This window comes from Pyrus communis, chromosome 14, assembly GCF_963583255.1.
Source record: "Pyrus communis chromosome 14, drPyrComm1.1, whole genome shotgun sequence".
Lineage (NCBI taxonomy): Eukaryota > Viridiplantae > Streptophyta > Magnoliopsida > Rosales > Rosaceae > Pyrus > Pyrus communis.
This window is the reverse complement of record NC_084816.1, coordinates 16,325,689-16,346,125: the sequence shown is the minus strand read 5'-3', so window position 1 is coordinate 16,346,125 and position 20,437 is coordinate 16,325,689. Positions and strand designations below refer to the sequence as shown.

The 20,437-nt window shown below is 38.1% G+C and overlaps 2 protein-coding genes and 1 pseudogene across 2 annotated transcripts; 1 reads left to right on the top strand and 2 right to left on the bottom strand.

Annotated features, from left to right (window-relative positions):
* Positions 1-1,444: 1,444 nt before the first annotated feature.
* On the bottom strand, positions 1,445-5,952 carry LOC137715532 (copper-transporting ATPase HMA4-like). Its single transcript, XM_068454884.1, is given in 5 exon segments — positions 1,445-1,594; positions 4,926-5,125; positions 5,128-5,152; positions 5,155-5,301; positions 5,617-5,952. Coding segments are annotated over 5 exon segments (858 nt in total).
* Positions 5,953-11,327: 5,375 nt separating this feature from the next.
* On the top strand, positions 11,328-13,683 carry LOC137714452 (inactive beta-amylase 4, chloroplastic-like). Its single transcript, XM_068453665.1, has 5 exons — positions 11,328-11,464; positions 11,559-11,713; positions 12,618-12,745; positions 13,426-13,476; positions 13,567-13,683. The coding sequence occupies exons 1-5, from the start codon at positions 11,328-11,330 to the stop codon at positions 13,681-13,683; spliced, it is 588 nt and encodes a 195-aa protein (XP_068309766.1).
* LOC137715746 (probable LRR receptor-like serine/threonine-protein kinase At3g47570) lies at positions 13,426-18,308 on the bottom strand (annotated as a pseudogene).
* Positions 18,309-20,437: the final 2,129 nt, after the last annotated feature.

Genomic DNA, 20,437 nt, shown 5'->3' with positions numbered 1-20,437 from the left:
TAAAGTTTTTTTTTTTTTTTTTTTTTTTTTTGATAATTATTTTGTTTTTAGTTTTTTATTTTTAGGCTTTCATTTTTTGAAAACTGAAAACTTGTTCTATAACTACTTTTACTTTTCAAAATAATGAAAACTAAAAACTAAAGGCTGTTGTAGGCCTATTTGATTAAACAATCTAGGGTTTAGAGAGAGAGAAGGGGCCGGCTATGGTTAGAGAGAAGAGAAAGTGATTTAATTGTGAGGTGTGTTTGATTCACCCCATTGTGCCTTTATTTATAGTACTAGGATAGGTAAAAACCTTTCCCTTTAGGATTACAACATTTAATAGGTAATCTACTCCTAATAGGAATATAAGATACATTCCTAGATTCCCTAGGATTTACACAATCACATTCCTATTCTAAATATCCATGCAATATCCATTCAAATTACAATCCATAATTCAAAACAAACCAAAACCAAACAAATTATTCCAAATACTTGGAAAAATTGTTCAAAAATTAAATCATAAACCTAGAAAATAAGGGGGTAGGGGCTGGCCACTCCTAGTGGGTTCGACCACTAAGGGTAAACACCCTAAAAACATGTCTAATTCATTCATCCATAGGCGTTGACACCTCCCTGAAAATCCGATATCTCCATTGATGTAGTTGCATCTTCCGGATGATCCACATGTATAAAGTTAGATTCACGATGGGAATGATACTTGGCAATAGCCTCAGGGGAAGCTCGGCATACGTGTGACCAATGATCCCTTGATCCACAGTGATAACACATGTCAAGTTCAGTAGAAACAGGCTGAACGGGAGCTTTGCCCTTGTTCTTGAAGTTTGGGGCCTTAGGGGCGAGTGGTGGACGCTGCTGGGTCACATTTCTTCCCTTAGTTGCGTCACTCTGTTGACCTTGGGCCCATGGTAGGGTTTGCCACCCATTGCCATAGCTACGATGATTCTTTTGTCATTTATGGTTGTTAGAATTAATCGCATGCGCTTTAGGCACGGCGTTCGAGCCAATCAGTCGAGCTTGATGATTCTTCATCAAAAGTTGGTTCTGCATTTTAGTGAGAAGTAAAACAGAGATTAAATCTGAAAACTTGGTGAATTTATGTGCCCTATATTGTTGCTGCATGACAATATTGGTGGCATGGAAGGTCGAATAGGCATTTTCTAGGAGATCTAATTCTGTTAGTTCCACTTTGCATAATTTCAATAGTGAACGGATTCTACAAACTTCAGAGTTGTATTCATTCACGGACTTAAAGTCCTAGAAGCGAAGATGCTGCTAATCGTGTCTTGTTTCAGGCAAGTATATGTCTTTTTGTTGATCGAAACGATTAGCCAGAGCAAGCCAGAGGGTGCATGGGTCCTCCTTAGCGAGATACTCAATCTGCAGTGCATCATGGATGTGTCTTCGAATGAAGATCATTGCAGTGGCCTTCTGAGCTTCGTCAAACAGGCTTGTCGGCGATAGGTGTCTTGATGGTGGCTCTAATACCCTTTGCAGTAAGATGGAGCTTCACGTCTTGAACCCACTTCAGATAGTTTCTTCCAGAAACTTCTAGAGTGGAGAAATTGAGCTTGTTCAAGTTCGACATGTCCTTAGAACAGAGGGAAAAACATGAGTAGTCATATAGTAAGCCATAGACATAAATCGTAGAACATGCAGGTCCTATAGACATGTATTGGTTTAATTTATGCATGAAAACTACAAGTTTCATGTGGTATGTTTTGAATGAAAACTTTGGGTTTCAAAGGCACTAAATTTGAAACTACAAGTTCAATTAGTTTTTATGAACAATTAGTTCATAATGAGAGGTTCCTGCAAGAAATACATAATGCAATATACTAATTTAAATATAGTGGATTTGAGGTTTTTCGGGAACTCAAGTGTGAGAGCTTCGTTACTACGAAAGTATGTCATGGTTCAAAGTATAAAAATAAATTATTGAATCGTTAATGTCCAAAAGTGATCTCTAGTTCAATAATTTTGGATTCATTATTAGATTAACGAACTGTAAGTCACTTTTAATTAATTCAATAAATCGGGCCATACATGGTCGATTGTAGAACCAAAATAATATTAACATACGAGTTAAAATTATTTAGAATGCTAAAATAATAGCATTGGGTCAAAAAATTGCCCCCCAAAAGAATTAATTGGGCACGGGTTGGGTGCCTTGAGTAAAAGGCATGGCCCAAAATGGCCTCGGGTGTGAACTTCAGGTCACGGGGTGAGGGAGAAACCCCGGCCACAGCTGGGTTTCAATTTTTTGGACCAAGGGAGGGCACGGGACAAGGCCCAGCATGAGCTGGCCTTGGGTTTGGCACGGGGAAGTCCAGCCTCAATGGGTTGGCTATCATGCAAGGCGAGCCGGGGTGTTGCAAGGCCCAGCAAGCTATGTGGCTTGCTAATTTGGATTGAAGGCCAGGGCTGTAAGCCCTTTGCTACTGCACAAGCCCAGCAACCATAAGGTTGCAGCATGCGAGTGAGGGGATTCAGCCAAACGAGGCTGGTTTCAGCGTTTTGGGCTCAGGGCTTCAGGCCCTACCGAGGTGAATTCTAGGCCGTCGCCTGGTTGCTATGTCTATAGTGATGGTGCAGTGGTGTGGCGTACCATATCCCATTCCCCTTTCTTTCAAAAATCCCTTAGGGTTTAGGAAACTCTAAAATTGCTTCTAATTTAATTTTATACATTGACTCACATATTCCACGTAACAATTTAATTGTGTGATGCATGAAACAAATATATATATATATATATATATTGGCAAATATATATATATTGGCAAATATATGAACATATACAATATATATATATATATATATATATATATATATATATATATATATATATATCAGTGTTCTAAAAATCAGCCTAGGCAGCCGCCTAGGCACTGGGCGGAGGTATGCCGATGCGATTAGGTCCGAATCGTTAAGAAAAATTGGGGAGCTGTTAGGCGCCCGCCTAGGCGCTCTTAGGTGGCCTGGGTGGTCTATGCGACTATCCATGCAAAGTGAAATGGTTTCCTGGGAAGAAATTCCAAACAAAAACCCAAAATCGCAAACTCGAATTTAAACTTGAAATTAACATGCAGAGAATGGGTTAAGCTACCTAGGTTTCGAACAGGACTAATTCGAGCTCATGGGACCCCAAGTTCGACGGGTCCCTTATCGGAGCTCCACGCCAGAAGCTCAATTTTCAAAGGTTGTAGCTCGATTCCATTAGAGAAACTCTCACCGAGAACCCCTGCTTGGATTCTCCTACTTTCCATCACAGAATTTAACATGCAAAGGTACCATAAGGATCCCCAGGTTATACAGGTCTTGTATTTGGTGGTTTGGGGTCTCAATTTAATTGGAATTTGTGGTGATGGTACCTGGAGCTCTCTTTGGCTATGGTGGTTTAGAAAGAAGGCAGAGAGTTTGAAATGAGAGAGAGAAAGAGATAGCTGTAATCTTAAGAGGAAAAGATGGTTTCAAGAGAAGGCAGAAAGTTTGAGAGAGAGGGAGAGAGAGAGAGAGAGAGAGAAAAGAGAGAACCAATTTTCAAAAACAAAAATGATGGTGATGTGTGAGTGATGATAAGAATTCGTGGTTAAGTGTGCAGGTTTAAAGAGAGAGGAAGAGAGTGACGTGAGAGAGTGGAAAGTGCACGGGAACCTAGAGTGTGTGTGTGTCAGAGAAAGAGAAAAGATATGAGAGAGAGATGGGACCGGTTGATATGAAATGGGGAAGGATGCATGCTCTGATCGGTTTTGGTGCTCCAAAGTTGAAAGTGTCACCAACCCAGATAAAATCATAAATAAAAGACTCATGCTCTGACTGGTTCTAGCTCCAAAGTTCAAAGTAGGACACCAATAAAATCATAAATAAAAGATAGAGGATTTCGGGGATAATACCAATGGGCGTGGTTTCATTAAGGGATAACTGGCATAGCTTTCTAGTAGTTTTATTATTAACCACCCAACCCATTACTTCAGATTTTTACTTTTATTTTTTTTAAAATTTGATATAATCATTCAAAATGTCTTAAGTTATATGACATATATGCTTAATGTGTTTTTATAATCATTCTTTTATTATCTTATCCATGGATTTCATACAAGTATAATTTTTTATGTGTCAATATACATTTATTTACAAGATATACAAGAAATTAACCTAAATCTGTCTAGACCGCCTAGGCGCCTACCTAGATCCTGCCTAGTCGCCTAGGTGCTAGGCGCTAGCTCGCCGCCCGACTGGCACTCAGCGTTTCTTAGAACCATGATATATATCGGAAGGAAAATATAAATATAGAGGGATTCATGCATCATGGGGAATGTTTTCATGTTTCGTGGACATTTCAAATATCTTCTTTTATTTTAAGCGTACCTGATTAGCAGAAAACAAATAAGCCTTTGAATTTGGTTGATGATAGCCTCCTCTTACGATGCGTCAGTTCCTCAGCTTCTGGCAAGAGTGTGCTAATAAAATGTTGTAGGCCTATTTGATCAAACGATCTTGGGTTTAAAGAGAGGGGGGTTAAAGAGAGGGGGGCCGGCTATTGTTAGAGAGAAGAGAGAGTGATTTAATTGTAAGGTGTGTTTTGATTAACCCCATTGTGCCTTTATTTATAGTAGTATGATAGGTAAAAACCTTTCCCTTTTGGATTACAACATTTAATAGGTAATCTAGTCCTAATACGAATATAAGATACATTCCTAGATTCCTTAGGATTTACACAATTACATTCCTATTTTAAATATAACTGCAACAAAGGCTAAATTTTAAAAACTTAAGGAAGTATTTACCAAAGAAGTTTACAGTTTTCAATTTTAATAAAAAGTGGCAGCGTGGGTTTGAACCCCGTCAGCGGCTAATCTAACAAAATCTATTGTTTGACCAAAAAAAAAAAAAAAAAAAAAAGGTGAAAGAAAAAATAAAACTGGATATGCAAAGTTGCCTTTGGGGACGCTCTGAATATGCAAGGGCTTCTTATATGACTGTAACAGGAGAGAAGAACATACTACGCTTAGAGATGAAGCAGCCACACATGCACCTGCAAGCCACGGTGGTAATTGAATTCCAGTGAAAGGGAACAAAACTCCAGTCACCACTGGCATGCCGAGGATATTGTAGCCCAAGCCCAAACATAATTCAATCAAATTTGAGAGACATGGCCTTTCTAGAGAGATCAATGGCTATAACTACATCTTCCAAGTCGCTCTTCATCAGAACTATATCAGTGGCTTCTATAGCTGCAACTAAAGGCGGAGAGTCATTAATTCCATCTCCCATCATTGCCGCCGCCATTCCTTTCATCTGCATCAAAATGCAGTTTAATAAGTCTGAAAACGCTATGTTTGATAGATTTCTTTCATCTGCAACCAAATCCAGTTTAATATGTCCAAAAACGCTATGTTTGATAGATTGCACTCACATATCAAGTTGAAAATAAACTTGCTATAGAAAACTGAGCGTGAAGATTTCTATAAGACATTAGTTTAAACTAGACAAGTCATTTGAAATATAATTTAGTAATCCTTAATCTGCGTTCAAAACCAAAATAAAATTACTTGTAGAGCTGGGTAATAGTAATCCATTCGTACCACCCCTGTAACTATTATATAATCGTACCTGTAATTCTTCGATTCTATCAGCTTTTCCTAGAGGATCCGTCTCAGCAGACACCTTATCAATGCCAACCTCCTTCGCAGTGGCTGCTCCTGGAGCCCAGTTATCAGCAGTAACCATGATGCTTGTAATGTTCATCAAGTGAAGATAAGAGATGACTCGTGCAGCCTCTGGCTTCACTGGATCAGTTACAGCAAATGATCCAGCAATCTTTCCATCAATGGCAACCAACACACACGTTCGAGCCAGATTCTCATGTTCTGAAACATACTTGTCAACCTCCGGACCAACTTGGACATTGTTTTCCCGCATGAGCCTCTTGTTCCCAGCCAAACCCATTTTGTCGCCAACTCTTCCACTAACGCTACCTCCTGTGTGCACCTCAAAGTCCTTTAGTCTCCATCACATGTTTAGTTGATCCAAACGTCTTTAGCAGCCTCTTAGCTTGCTCCACCACCGATTTTGCTATTGGGTGTTCACGTTTGCCTACATATTTCTCAAATATAACTATGGTAGCATGATTGACAAAATAATTTTCGATAGCATAATAACAATGAGTGGTCTCATCTGTAGCAGAACTCTACAAACACTCAAACTTTTTTAATACGTAAATTAAACTTTTCATGTACGAATTTGAAACATAAGCACCAACCTCTGAGGTAATTGGAGAAGAGGCACATCATCAACTAGTACGAGTTTCCCAACTGTCGGAGTCCCTGTTTTATCAAAAAACAACCGTTTTCACCTGTAGGGATCAAACACGTCCGTAAACGTCCAGACACCAACAAAAGAAACATATCAACCTTCATGACTTAGGAACCCCTTGTTCAGCTTTTAATTTTGGAAAGAATCGTCTGCTTCAGGTTTGAATGCGGGTCGGGTTGTTTTGAGCAGGTTGTCTATCTGGGTTGCTTTGGCTTTCTAAATCATTACACTTCATTTCCTGTTCTCAAGAAAAGATATATATAATTTTATTAGGAAACTATCATTAGCAGTCTGAAAATTTCATTTTACACTCTTTACAAATATATTTTTCTTTATAATTATAAAAAGTTGGCTTTTTAGTCAAATTGGTCCCTGAGATTTGCGTAACACATCACTTTGGTCTCAAAGATTGAAAATCAATAAAAATGGTCTCTGAGATTGTCTACCATCTATTATTTTAGTCATTCCGTTAAAAACTCCGTTGAGAGTTCTAGAGCTCTTGAAATGAAGTTTGGGCAATTTTCAAAGCTTCGTAACTCAATCGTTTCTTAACCAAATTGGACCCATAATACACCTATTTGGAAGGCCAATGGTTCCCAGAGATGGCCGGAAAATAGCCTAAAAGGTGATTAATCCGAGGGAAAATTGGAAAACTTGTCGGAAACTGGGTAAACTTTAAGCGTTCATAACTTCTTCAATACTCAACGAAACTGAGTGATTCAAAAATGAAAATCATACTCCTCATGATACAAAGAGAATGATATCTTTCTCGATGGCTAATTCGCCATGGTTTGGCTGGAAAACGGCTCGAAAGTGGCTAACTTGAGACCAAGACAGCTAATTTCGAGCCATTTTTCTACCAAACCACGATGAGTTAGCCATCTATAAAGGTACCATTCTCTTCATTTCGTCGAGAAGTATGATTTTTGTTTTTGAATCACTCGATTTCGTTGAGTATTGAAGAAGTTATGAATGTTTAAAGTTTACCCAGTTTCCAGCGAATTTTCCAGTTTTCTCGCTGACCATTTACCTTACAGGCTATTTTCCGGCCATCTTCGGCAACCATTAGGCTTCCAAATGGTATAATCTTGTTCTATACTTTCCTATCTTCATTTTGATATATTATGGGTCAAATTTGATTAAGAAATGATTGAGTTACGAAGTTTTGAAAATTGCTATATTCGAGACACTTAACAGAGTTTTTAACGGAATGAACAAAATAATGGATGGTGGACAATTTTAGGGACCATTTCTATTGATTGTCAATCTTTGGGACCAAAGTGATGTGTTATGCAAATCTCAGGAATCATTTTGGCTAAAAAGCCTAAAAAGTTTGAAGTGCAAAATGAGATTTTTGAAATGATAATATCAATTCCCTTTTATTAATTAGGACTTAATTTTTTTTTTTTTTTTTGGTCGAAAAGATGGATTATTTACTTTTTTTTTGTTATGATGAAAAGATAGAAATTTATTAAAACCAAGTGACAAGGTTTGCATCAGTTGTAAGAATACTATTAAAAATCTAGCCCAATCTCATCCCAAAGAAACTCGCCACTATGCTTTGTAGCAAACGAAACCACCACGTGAGTAGCAAAGTAACCTTCCCGTGAGAACAGACCCGAACTTAACAAGTCAAAATGCATAGCTAAAGAATCAATATTAAACATCACCCCTTCTAATATTGCATCATGTTACATTTGTCTATTAACCATAAGAATTAACAATATATTGTTTGCTTTGCTTAAGTTCTATAGGACGAAATAAATAAATCTAAAGAAAATCAATACATAGTAAGAAATTGAGGGTGTAAAAAACTTTTTCCTACTTTTCTTTAACACATTGGTGCATGCCGATTAATTAGTTTGTAGTTGTGAGTTGAATGTGATGATATATTGTATGAATAATGGGTGAACTTCACAATACATGTATGCATAGGGACGATTTTCATGTCAAAACGAATGTTTAGGAACATGTGATTGACCAAGTATATATAGAAGGAATTCATGTTTGTAGAAAGTGTAAGTACCAAGAAATCAATTTGGAATATCAAAGAGTTCGTTCAACTAAGTTGTTGTGTGGGAGCTCTATGCAGCCCTTGGGATGCTAATCACCAGAATTTTGTTAATAGGCTGCTTCTGCTCTACTTTTTCTAGTGTTCCCCTTTGCTTTCACATGAATGTACATAATTTCCAACATTTTTGCTGATATTACTTTCTATTAGTTTCTTGTATGTGTAAGAATATGAACCTCCTAGTCGTGTAAACTGGATTTTCCTCTTCATAATCTGACATTTTTTGTCAGGCAAATTCCGTTGAAATGAGTTCAAAACTCGCAAAACTTGGGGTGGCATCTGTGCTTGCTTATGGTCTGTTTGATGTGGTTGCATGTCACATCCCGGCCCGGGGTGGACCATTTCCCGGGCCCGCTCCACCACCGTAGCACGATATTGTCCGCTTTGGGCTTACCATTCCCTCACGGTTTTGTTTTTGGGAACTCACGAGCAACTTCCCAGTGGGTCACCCATCATGGAATTGCTCTAGCCTCCTTCTCGCTTAACTTCGGAGTTCCTACGGAACCCGAAACCAGTGAGCTCCCAAAAGGCCTCGTGCTAGGTAGGGATGGGAATATACATTTAAGGATCACTCCCCTGGGCGATGTGGGATGTCACAATCCACCCCCCTTAGGGGCCCGACGTCCTTGTCGGCACACACGCGGCCAGGGTTAGGCTCTGATACCAAATTGTCACATCCCGGCCCGGGGCGGACCACTTCCCGGGCCCGCTCCACCACCGTAGCACGATATTGTCCGCTTTGGGCTTACCATTCCCTCACGGTTTTGTTTTTGGGAACTCACGAGCAACTTCCCAGTGGGTCACCCATCATGGGATTGCTCTAGCCTCCTTCTCGCTTAACTTCGGAGTTCCTACGGAACCCGAAGCCAGTGAGCTCCCAAAAGGCCTCGTGCTAGGTAGGGATGGGAATATACATTTAAGGATCACTCCCTGGGCGATGTGGGATGTCACATTGCATATATCGCCTTTCTTGTCCTTGCATTTCTCTGGTACGAGAAAAGTACAGGGAACAATCCAGCAGCTCATTATGTAACAAATGCTCAATTTTCTTTTGCACTCTTTTATGAATTTCATTTGGATGGGGATGATTAGGTGACATTACTTGTTACACCAGAAAAGGTCAAGTTTTGGTATAAAAGCTTAACTGAAAAAAGGCATTTGAAAGGTTTCGTTTAGCTACTAAGAAAGTTGGCGAGGGGTCAAACGTCTTAGGTTGAGATTACATATGCAAGGGTAGATTTACATAATGAGTTGTTGATGACTACATACACATTTAGAATTTAGCTTATGTGTGTGTGAGTCCAATAAGGGAGTGGTTTTTTATTTTTTATTTTTTTTTATATTGTTACTGAGAGTAAGAAGTAAAGAGAGAAGGAAATGGATCAAATTTCAAATTTTTGCACTTTGCTTGTTCTTATAAGAAGGAAATCAATCAGTTGTTCCAGTTTTATCTTCCAACTCTCTACTTTCCAATTGTATTTTGGTGTCATTCCATTTTAATCTTAGTTTCATTCAAATGAAGACATTTGCAGAATCTAACGTAAAACATCCGTACAAGCAAAACACAGCTTAGCAACACCAAGAAAATCATCTACAAGAGTTGATCCAAACCAGGCAGGCCGCATGGGGGGTTATTGAAGACAAAGCTGCTGAGATCCATATTAAAACTCCAATTTGGCAACTGACGAGCAACACAATTCCGCTTCTTGAAAACATGTTTCATGCTTCAACTCAACTCACATCTAACCATTTGACTGATCAATGTTTTGCATCTGCTCACAATTGTATCAAGTATCAAGAGGATAATAACTATCAACCAGATTTTGCTAGAACAAAGTGACATCAAACATCTCTGTCAATAAAATCTTCTTGTCCCAAATTGGCAAAGAACTCCACCCGCACCAATCTTGAAGCATCAACATTAAGCTTATATTTAGCGAATATTAAGAGGTTCCCAAGCAATGGGAGCAGCCTTCCATTAGGTTTATGGGGAAGAACCAACTCAAGCTTTCACCTAGTTCTCAACTTTTTGCGTGTTTACTAACAAGCATGAAATCTGAAAGGCTAGTTGATTCATAACTCAATATTTGAAAAATAGGAACCAAATCAAAATGTTTATTTTGTATTGGTAGCATATTTGGAAATTTGGTTTAAAATTTTAGTTACCTGATATTATCCTAATGCAAATATCTTTTGACAAAAAATACATACAAAGATAACTTTTGGGTGATGATATCCACACACCTATTCCTGACTGTCGATCAATTGAAACAGTTAAATAACATAAATTAATAAGTGATGTGTGAGAAATATAAATAATTGTGTCGAGATGCCACAAAACTAAACAGATACCCAAAAATACCACAACACAGACTCACAGAGTCAGTCAGTACATTTCAGTTGCAAATGAAAATTACAAACACTGGGATTTGCTTTCTCTGTTGCTGAGAGATTCTCTGTGATCGATGGCAATGGCGGACAATGGCAGTCGTATGCAAATGCACAACAGCGAGGATGAGCTTCTTCTGCTTCAGAGAAATCAGTTTCGACGACAAGCCCGGCCGCCGAAATCTCCTCCGAAACGTTTCGACCCTTCCCGTCTTTAAAAAAGGCCTCTTCACTCGCTGCAGCACATCCCTTGCCAGAAACAGTTTTCTCAGGTGTATCTCACACAATTACGGGTTTCTTTTCGTTTTCTTTTCAGTTGCACGGTCTATTTGGTTCCCGAGAAAACGCAGGAAAATTTATAAATTGTTTTAGCTTCTGCAGAGTATACTGAAGTTAATACTTGACTAGGTTCAGTTGGGTTGCTGTTAAATTCAAAACAATGAAATTTAGACGCGAATGCTTTTAATCGATTTGACAAGAAGTTTCTGAGCTAGTTTATTGCTTTTGAATGTTCAAATTGGATCGTATAAATGTGTATAAATGTGTATAAATGTTCAAATTGGATGCACGAGAGAATTCGAGGTCCTCGATATTGCCATCTTCCCGAGACAAGAGAATTCCCATATATGTGATGATGCCTGTCGATGCTTTCTGCAGTGATGGTACGGGGCGTCCAAGGATTAGGAAGTAAGTTTTATTATGACTTTCTGTTGATGAGGCTATGATGCATTTTATTATAGCAGAAACTCCTTATATGTTGCTCGATTTACTGTTGTTTCAGAATCAAGGCCTTAACTGTAGCTCTAAGAGCACTCAAGTTGGCATGTATCCACAGAATTGCAGTTGAGGTTTGGTGGGGAATCATAGAGCGTTTATCTCCTCTTGCATATGATTGGTCTCTATATGAAGAGCTTTTCAAACTGGTTTCTGACTCAGGTTAGGTTTGAAGTTGCATGTTGCCTTGTCTTTTCACTCAAACGTTAACTCTTCTTTTAGCAGAAAAGGGGGTGATACTCTTCCACTTTGGATCATAGAGGTTTGTCTTCTTTGATATTTTGAACTCCCATTTGAAGTTATTAGTCTGGTACAATGCACATGGCTGTATTGCAACACTTAATTTACCTGGTCATACTTTAAGAATCATAACCCATTTGGATGACTAGAGATAATATCAATGTTTCTTCAGTTTCGTGCTCTGCAACATGCTATGGTACTGTGTTCCCCAATAGCATACTTGATTTTAGCTTTGATGTGCTTAAAAAGTTTATCAATGTAAAGGGATGTGAAAGAAAACTATAGTTTGGCCTTCATTACACACCTATCAGCTTGAATCTTGAATCTAGATAAAGAAGTTGACCTCTTCTTTTTGTCCTCCCAAATTGCTGATCAGAATAAGCATATATATTGTTGGGACCAAAATGGATTTTCCAATGATGATTATCTTACACTGGGTGTTGACCATGTTCCTCTCTTTTGCAGACGGACTGTCCTCCATTGTTATGAAGATTTCATTTCAAGTTTTGCTAAGAAATTTGAATTCTTAATCGGAACTATAATAGAATAAATTAGTTTTGGTCTTGGTCCTTCTGGTGAACTTAAGTATGTTGCAGTTACACTAGAACTACGAGTATGAAGCCAGTCCAATGATTTCTTATGCAACATTGTTACATTGCTCACACAGATATCCTGCACATCCTTTTGGTAATGGTAGATGAAAGTTCCCTGGAATCGGTTAATTCCTGTGCTATGACAAATACATGTATGTTAAAAATCTTTCATTCCTCTGATGGAAATTTGTTTGCTATTGAATTTTTACTATTTACAACCTTGTTCCATTTAGGATGGGTGACCTTAAGTTGGCTACACGCAAGGAAGGAAAACCTCAGTGGGAAGAGAAGGGACCACAAAAGGCTGGCTGTTGCAACAGTCTCCCATTTGAAGTTCCTTTCTTTGGAGAGGGAGAGGAAAGTTTTGTTTCTGATTATGGGTGGTTTTTCCTTGTATGAAACTGATGAAAGCAGCTTGCTTAATTATTTCCGATGAAAAATTTCTGCATAGCTAAAGCCTAGTGTAACTTTCATCACATAATTGCTTTTATCGTTCTGTTCATGCACATTTGATCCTCGAACTACTATTTAGAGTAAAATGCAAACACTGAATTGAAGTTGTGTTTCTTTAGCCATGCAACATTTCTGTGTAGGTGCATGTAAACAATATGGGCCTGCAATATATATTTTCAATCTTTACTGGAACTTTTCTTATAACTAACTCTATTTGCTTCTAGGGGTTGTACTTGCAGATTGTTTGCTACTTAAGTCTTCAGTACTCTTACACAACATGATTAAAAAGTATATATGTTTTAATGATTTAGTATGAAGTCATGACAAGGGAGCGGGTTTTTAAGAAATTGCACTAAGTTAATGCAATTTGATTAAGAATGAAAATACACTGATGCTTGTCTTTCTAGAGAGAAAAAAAAATCATCATAGGATGTACTGGTTAGTAAACTAAGGACAATTATGGAGTATAAGTGGAAAATTAAATTATATTATGGTTCTTTATCATGCAATACTTGGCATAACATGATTAAACTTACTGGAAAACACTATGGAGCTTAGTAGATCTGACAATGGCTTGACTTGTTGTAGGAATTGTACAGTGGTAGGTTGCTCCATCATGCAGATAATATTCTTGCAAAGGCAACTAACATTCTGAAGAAATATCAAGAAAACAAGCAAACTTCAATTGTATTGGCGGCTAAAATTGGTGGAATATATTGGTGGTAACAGGCGATAGCATACCCTGTTGAACTTGCAGCAGGATACTACAACACTGCTGTTAGAGATGGTTATGATCATGTTGCTTCACTTTTGTCTCATCATGGAGCTGTTTTGTATGTTCCGTAAGATTCTAAGTTTTAAGAATGATAAGATCTTTAGGGCTGAAAATTGGAGTAACTTCGTTCCTTTTGTTAAAAAGATGAGCACAAATTGGTAAAGCAGCCAAAAAACCCAACTTACCAGTAAGTTTATTGAACTACCTAGGGGAGCAGCCTCACTGCCTTAAGCTAGAATAACTTCCTGATATTTTGACTGAAATAACCTTGTGTTCCCATGACAGGCGTTCTTGAGCAGGAAGTGTAAATTTTTTGAAATAGATTTGGTTGGCTATAGAAACTGAATGCCTTACTACCAACTATGGGAAGAATAATTGGAATTGCAATTTTGATACTACTGGTCTCATTGCATTGACAAATCCAGGTACGACATTTCAATCTTAGGAATATCGTCATATTCTCATATCCATCACAATGAGAAGATAATGTAGTCTTTGCAGATTGAGAACAACAATAAGAAAATGTATCTGAAAATATAGAGAACAAAAAGAACTAAGAGTTATTTCCTCCACTGTCTGAAAATATAGAGAACAAAAAGAACTAAGAGTTATTTCCTCCACTGTCCTTCATATACTTAGTCTTGATTTTGGTGAGTGTGATTGCGGCATCTTTCATGTTAATCCTCTCTCCCGGCAATGCTGCAGAGCAAGCTAAAGCTAATCTCATAACGGATAATAAGCAATCCCTTCTGCTCACGAAATCACCATCTTCCTCCGCCCCAAGTATATCGGCGTCCACAACTTCACCTATTGCAGCATCTGGAAATAATGAATTCGCAATCCATTGCTTTAAATCCATTTCCCCAACAAACATCTCATCTGTTGGCTTCCTTTTTGTGAATGTCTCCATGAGTACAATACCAAAACTATACACATCCCCTCTAGTCGAAACGCTTCCTTCCATCCCATACTCTGCAAAATTTGTATGTGAATTTAGTTATACATGATAAAAAGAAAATTATAACTCCTAATAAGGCCAACATATACAAAATTGAGAAAATACATCACCTGGAGCCATATATCCGACTGTGGCTAGGGTCATGGTTTCTGTCATCGAATCTCCACCATCGACGAGTCTTGCAATGCCAAAATCAGCAACATGTGCAACCATATCATCATCTAGTAGTATATTGCTTGGTTTCACATCACAATGAACGATAGGTATCGAGTAACCATGATGAAGATATTCTAGTGCCAATGCAACATCTTTCATTATGTCTAACCTCTGCAGGATGGTCATGGAGCGGTTTGGAGAATACAACCAGTTTTCAAGGCTTCCATTAGGCATCAATTGAAGTATCAGGGCTTTGAAATCAAGTTCATCGCAGCAACTTATGATTTTAATAAGATTCCGGTGACGGATATTGCTTAGCATTTCACATTCCTTATCAAAACTCTTGAATGCCCCTTCTAGCTGTAAATTGAAGACCTTGACGGCGATATCTATCCCATCTGAAAGTGTTCCTCTATAAACTGAGCCAAAACCTCCCGTGCCTAGTAAGTTACTCTCATGAAATCCATTTGTCGCCTTTACAAGTTCTAGGCGCGAAACTCTTCTCCAAAGAACTTGATGTAAAGAGGTAGTTTGTCTTACAACTTCACCATTCCTTTTCCTGCATAATATCATAATCAATGCAGCAGCCGCTAGGAGTATTACTGACATGACCCCTGAGATGATATATTTAGCTTTCCTCCAATTTGGTTTTACTTTTGTTTTATTTTTGCACAGTGGAACATCGAGTCGGGAAGCACCGCAGAGTGCACCGTTTGATACAAATGAATCAGCAGAGAAGTTTCCGAAAGGCCCGCCTGTTGGAATTTCTCCTTGGAGTTTGTTGAAAGACAAATTCAAATGCTTGAGATGCGAGAGTGCTTCCAATGACTTTGGGATCACTCCAGATAGATTGTTGTTGGACAAATCCAAGAATTCTAGGCTTAGCAAGGTTTTAAATGAACTGGGAATGGGGCCTTCTAAATAATTGTTTGCCAAGGAGAAATTAATCATATTCTGAAGACCCCCAGTGCTATCGGGAATGTTTCCGGAGAAATGGTTATTTGATAAATCCATACCCACCACATCTTTCAACTTTCCGATATCTTCTGAGAGTGGTCCAACTAGAGAATTGGATGACAAGTTTAGGTACAATATATACTTGAGTTCCCACAAGGAAGATGGTATTTTTGAAGTTAACAAATTGGACCCTAACAATAGACGTCTTAGAGATACTACCAAAGTACCCAAGCATGAAGGAATAGAACCAGAGAGCTGATTACCATCCAAACGTAACTCAGCTAGGTTGTTTAGTTGACAGAGTTCATAGGGGATATAGCCTTGCAGTTCGTTATCATTCAAATACAAAACTTGGAGATTTTGGAGCCTTTGTATTGGAGTTGAAATTGCTCCGCTCAACTGATTGTTTCCCAAGTCTAATGCTATCAAACTACTCCAGTTGCCAATATCAACGGGAATGTTACCCCTGATGTTGGAATTGCTTAAATCAACAAGTAGGAGTGATGTGGAGAGATTCCCGCGAGAAGCTGGAATCATTGTGTTTAGTGGATTATCTGCCAAGTATAATCTTCTCAATTTTTTGAGATTAAACAAGCAAGAGAGAGTGCTTGCTGCTTGTGGAGTAGAAGCATCAATCGTCAGATTATTTGAGAACAAGATAAGAGATTCAAGGTTTTCCAAGGAACAGAGCGTGCTAGGAAGAGGGCCGGTATATGAGTTTAGACTCATGTCTAACCGCCTGAGCTTGGAAGCATTGGAGAGGTTAGGGAGTAGTCCAACCACGAGGTTATTTCTGGCTACATAAAGGACTTCTAGGTTTGGAGCTTTAAGACCTATGTTTGCTGGGAGGCTACCTGAGAGCTGATTAAAAGAAAGCCCTATTCGTCTTATCATGGAGAGATTGAAGAGTTTAGATGGGATGAATCCATTGAGATTATTAATCTCCAGTGCCAAAGTCTCTAATTGTGGAAGATCACCAATCTCATCCGGTATTGTACCTGTCACAATTTCAACACGTTTGCATTAACTTTGTAACTTCAATTTAACTAAAAACTAGAAACAAAATGATTCCAAACGGTCCTAAATTTATTACCTGTTAAATTATTGTCACCAAGAAAAATGTAGGTTAAGTAGGTCAAATTGCCAAGACTTTTGGGTATGCTTCCGCGAAAATTGTTAAGCCCTAATGAGAGTTCACGAAGCTCTTTGCATTGCCACAATTTGGAGGGAATTAGACCGTCAAGCTGGTTTCGATTCAAATAAAAAAGTCGAATACTCGAAAGATGCTCACATATATTATCTGGAAGACTGCCAGTCATGTTGTTTCCGGATAGAGCCAAAGCAGTCAAAGAAGATATGTTGAGGACATGCGTAAAAGCAGAGCCTTTTAGGGCATTGTTCCGCACATACAACTCCTCCAACTGACCTAAACTGCCTATCTCGTTCGGAAGTTCTATAAAATCAATCCATATATATATATGTATATATTAGAATCGTGTATACATTTGTAGGAGCAGCTTCTTAGTAGGAATCCCGTTGTACTGTAGCAAAAGAGGGATAACATTATAAGGACCATGTACTCACTATATATGACCTCTTTTTTGCTCCAGAATACGAGGTCTTACACGATAGTCCCTACGATGGTCCTCTCATCCCATTTTTGCTAAACTGAAACGCGATCCCTACTAATAAAGGGAGGGGGGGATGGCTCGTGTGTGTGTGTATATACATGTAACAAACCTAAGTCATACAGTATACCTTCGAACTTGTTGTCGTCAAGGTATATGCCCTTCACCATTGTTAAGTTGCCTATTTCTCTGGGTATGCTACCTGTTAAATATTTGCATGCAAGCCAAAAAAAAACAAGGAAAAAGAAAACAAACGATACGATTGTTATACATCACAAGCAACATTAATTTATAATCCCGAGTGTTTGGTAATGGTGGTACGTACGTACCTGATAGTCGGTTACTGCTCAGTTCAATTCCTTCGAGTGCAGATGAGTTGAAGATAGCAGGGGGTATGAAACCAGAGAAGTGATTACCTTGCAATGTGAAGCTTTGAAGTTTAGGGAATGACCCAAACCACGAAGGAATGGTTCCCATAAAGTTGTTGTACCGAAAGTTAATCCACTTCAACCGGCGCAAACGAGACAGTTCTTGGGGTAGGGGACCATGAAAACTATTATTCTTAAGGCCCAACTCAACAAGAAATGAGAGGTTGCCTAGATGTGGAGGAATAACTCCGGTAAGACCCATGTATGAGAGATTTAAGGCCGTGACTCTGTGGTGGCGAGCACCGCATGTAATGCCAACCCAGTTGCAAATGTTGGAATTGAAGGCAGACGACCAATTGGTGGTCAGGATGTTTTGAGGGTCACTAGTGATATGAGCTTTGAGAGCAAGAAGCGCAGACTGATCCGTGCTGAAATTGGTACGTGCTATTGCTAATGCACCTGTTGTTAAGTAATTAGCCATAATCATCATATAGATATAACACAAGCAGTGTATCATCGACAACATTTTCGACAGCAGGAAACGACTCCTTTCCCAGTATATATGTACTCTTCTTAATTGTTGTAGTTTTCGTCTTTCGGTTTTAATTCGATAGAAAACTTGAACTCATTACATTTACATAAAATAGGGAAACAAGTTGGTGTTACCAACACTTGTGCATGACTTAGACTTGCCCAGCTTCTACGTCGAAGTGAGGAGACTTAGAATAGTCCAACGAAGACTTGTGACTTGGATTTTTTACATATCAAACACACACCCTTCATTTTTTGCTGATAGCTTAGCTAGGTGAGGAGGAATAGTCTAAGTCCGGCTTCTATGTCGAAGTGAGGAGACTTAGACTAGTCGAAGTGAGGAGACTTAGACTAGTCGAACGAAGACTTTTGACTTGGATTTTTTACATATCAAGCACACACCATTAATTTTTTGTTTACTTTTAGCTATTACCCTGGAGATGGATTTCAATCTCATTTTGCTCCCTGTAACTCAAAAGTCGTCACTTTACTTCCTAAAACTCAAAATGCGCTCCAGTTTGCCCCCTGGAACTCGATTTTGATCTCATTTTGCCTCTTGAAACTCAAAAGTTGTTTCTATAAATCTCTAAATTCGCTCCACATTACCTTAGATCTGTTAATTTCTTATGTGAGTTTTGATTTGGGTGCACCAGGCTAATCAATTGCCTTTGTATTTTTTTCATTATCGTCAACCTTTTAAACGTAATATTTTCTGATTTTTGAATGGCTCATAATAGAGATTTATAACCAAATTTATTGCATATGAAACATAGTCTTATTGGGTGTTGGGTCCCATATTTGTTTGAAGATGCGACCTATGAGTGTCAGAGAGGAGAAAGTCTACAAGTCAAAGTGGAACAAATTTTGAGTTTTAGGGAGTAAAGTGGTGACTTTTGAGTTACAAGGGCAAATTGAGATCAAAATCAAGTTAAGGGGACGTAATTAAAAATAAGCCTGTTTTTTTGCTAATAGCTTAGCTAGGCGAGGAAGAATGGTGACTGCAGTGAGACTGATGTAAGAGAGACTCAAGGCCACGACTTGAAGGTGGTGTACACCGTAAGTAACACCAACCCAATTGCAACTTGCAAGTAGGGCTGTTCTTGAGATTTTAGAGGCCTGGGGCGACGCCAAAATTTGTGCCCTAACTTCATATAAGAAAATTATTTGTTTTCACACGTAAAACTTTGATAAAATTATACTTAGACAACCACTTCAAATTCAATCATTTATAAACATAGAAAAAAACTAATTCAATTTTTTGAAGAGAAGGGATAAAAATAAAAATAAAATAAAATAAAAGGGGTGGGGGGGGGGTTACAAATAGATAGATGATGAGTAAAAATTGAAAAGAATAAACATCCACATAGCATTTCAAAGTCAGGACCTCTCGTTAATTTTAAACAACAAAAGTCATTACTTCTGATTAAACCTCTTGATCATTTAGCCAAATTTCATAAATTTAAACTCTTATGAAAAGAAATTTGTAAAAATTAGTAATTAAAAACACACATAGTGTTTCGAACTCGAGATCTCCTTGCTAATTTTAAACAAAATAAACCACCGCTTTTGGTCAAACATTTTGATGATTTGCCCAAATTTTATAAATTTATACTCTTGTAAAAAAAAAAATGGAAAAATTGGAAAGTAAATATGCACAGATAGTGTTTTGAACCCAAGACCTCCTCATCACTGTTCTAAAAATCCCCTCCTAGCATCGCCTAGGCAGGCGGCTAGCCATCGCCTCGATTAATGCTTAGACGTTTAAAAATTAAGAAATGGCGCCTAAACCTGCTGAGGTGCCTGCTTAGACCGCCTAGGCACTGCCTAGATTGCAACTCACTTAGACAGAAAAATAGATAACTTTCATTTTGAATATTAATTTTTTCAATAAATTGTAAGAGACTTGTTGAACAATTAAATGAACACACATTATATGATTATTCCCCATGTTTTCAGTATGTTCCAATACTTCAAAATATATATTTCATTCTATTATGTATATATATAATAAGTAGAAACAAACATTTATTTACAGGAAATATAATAGATTTACTTAAATCTGCCTAATCCGCCTAGGCGCCTACTGCCCTACTAGCGCTAACGTCTTTTAGAACCTTGCTCCTCATTAATTTTAAATAAAAATCACCAGTTCTAGTTAAATTTCTTTGTCATTTAACCAAATTTAAAAAATTTATACTCTTATAAAACATATATAAATATACCACTC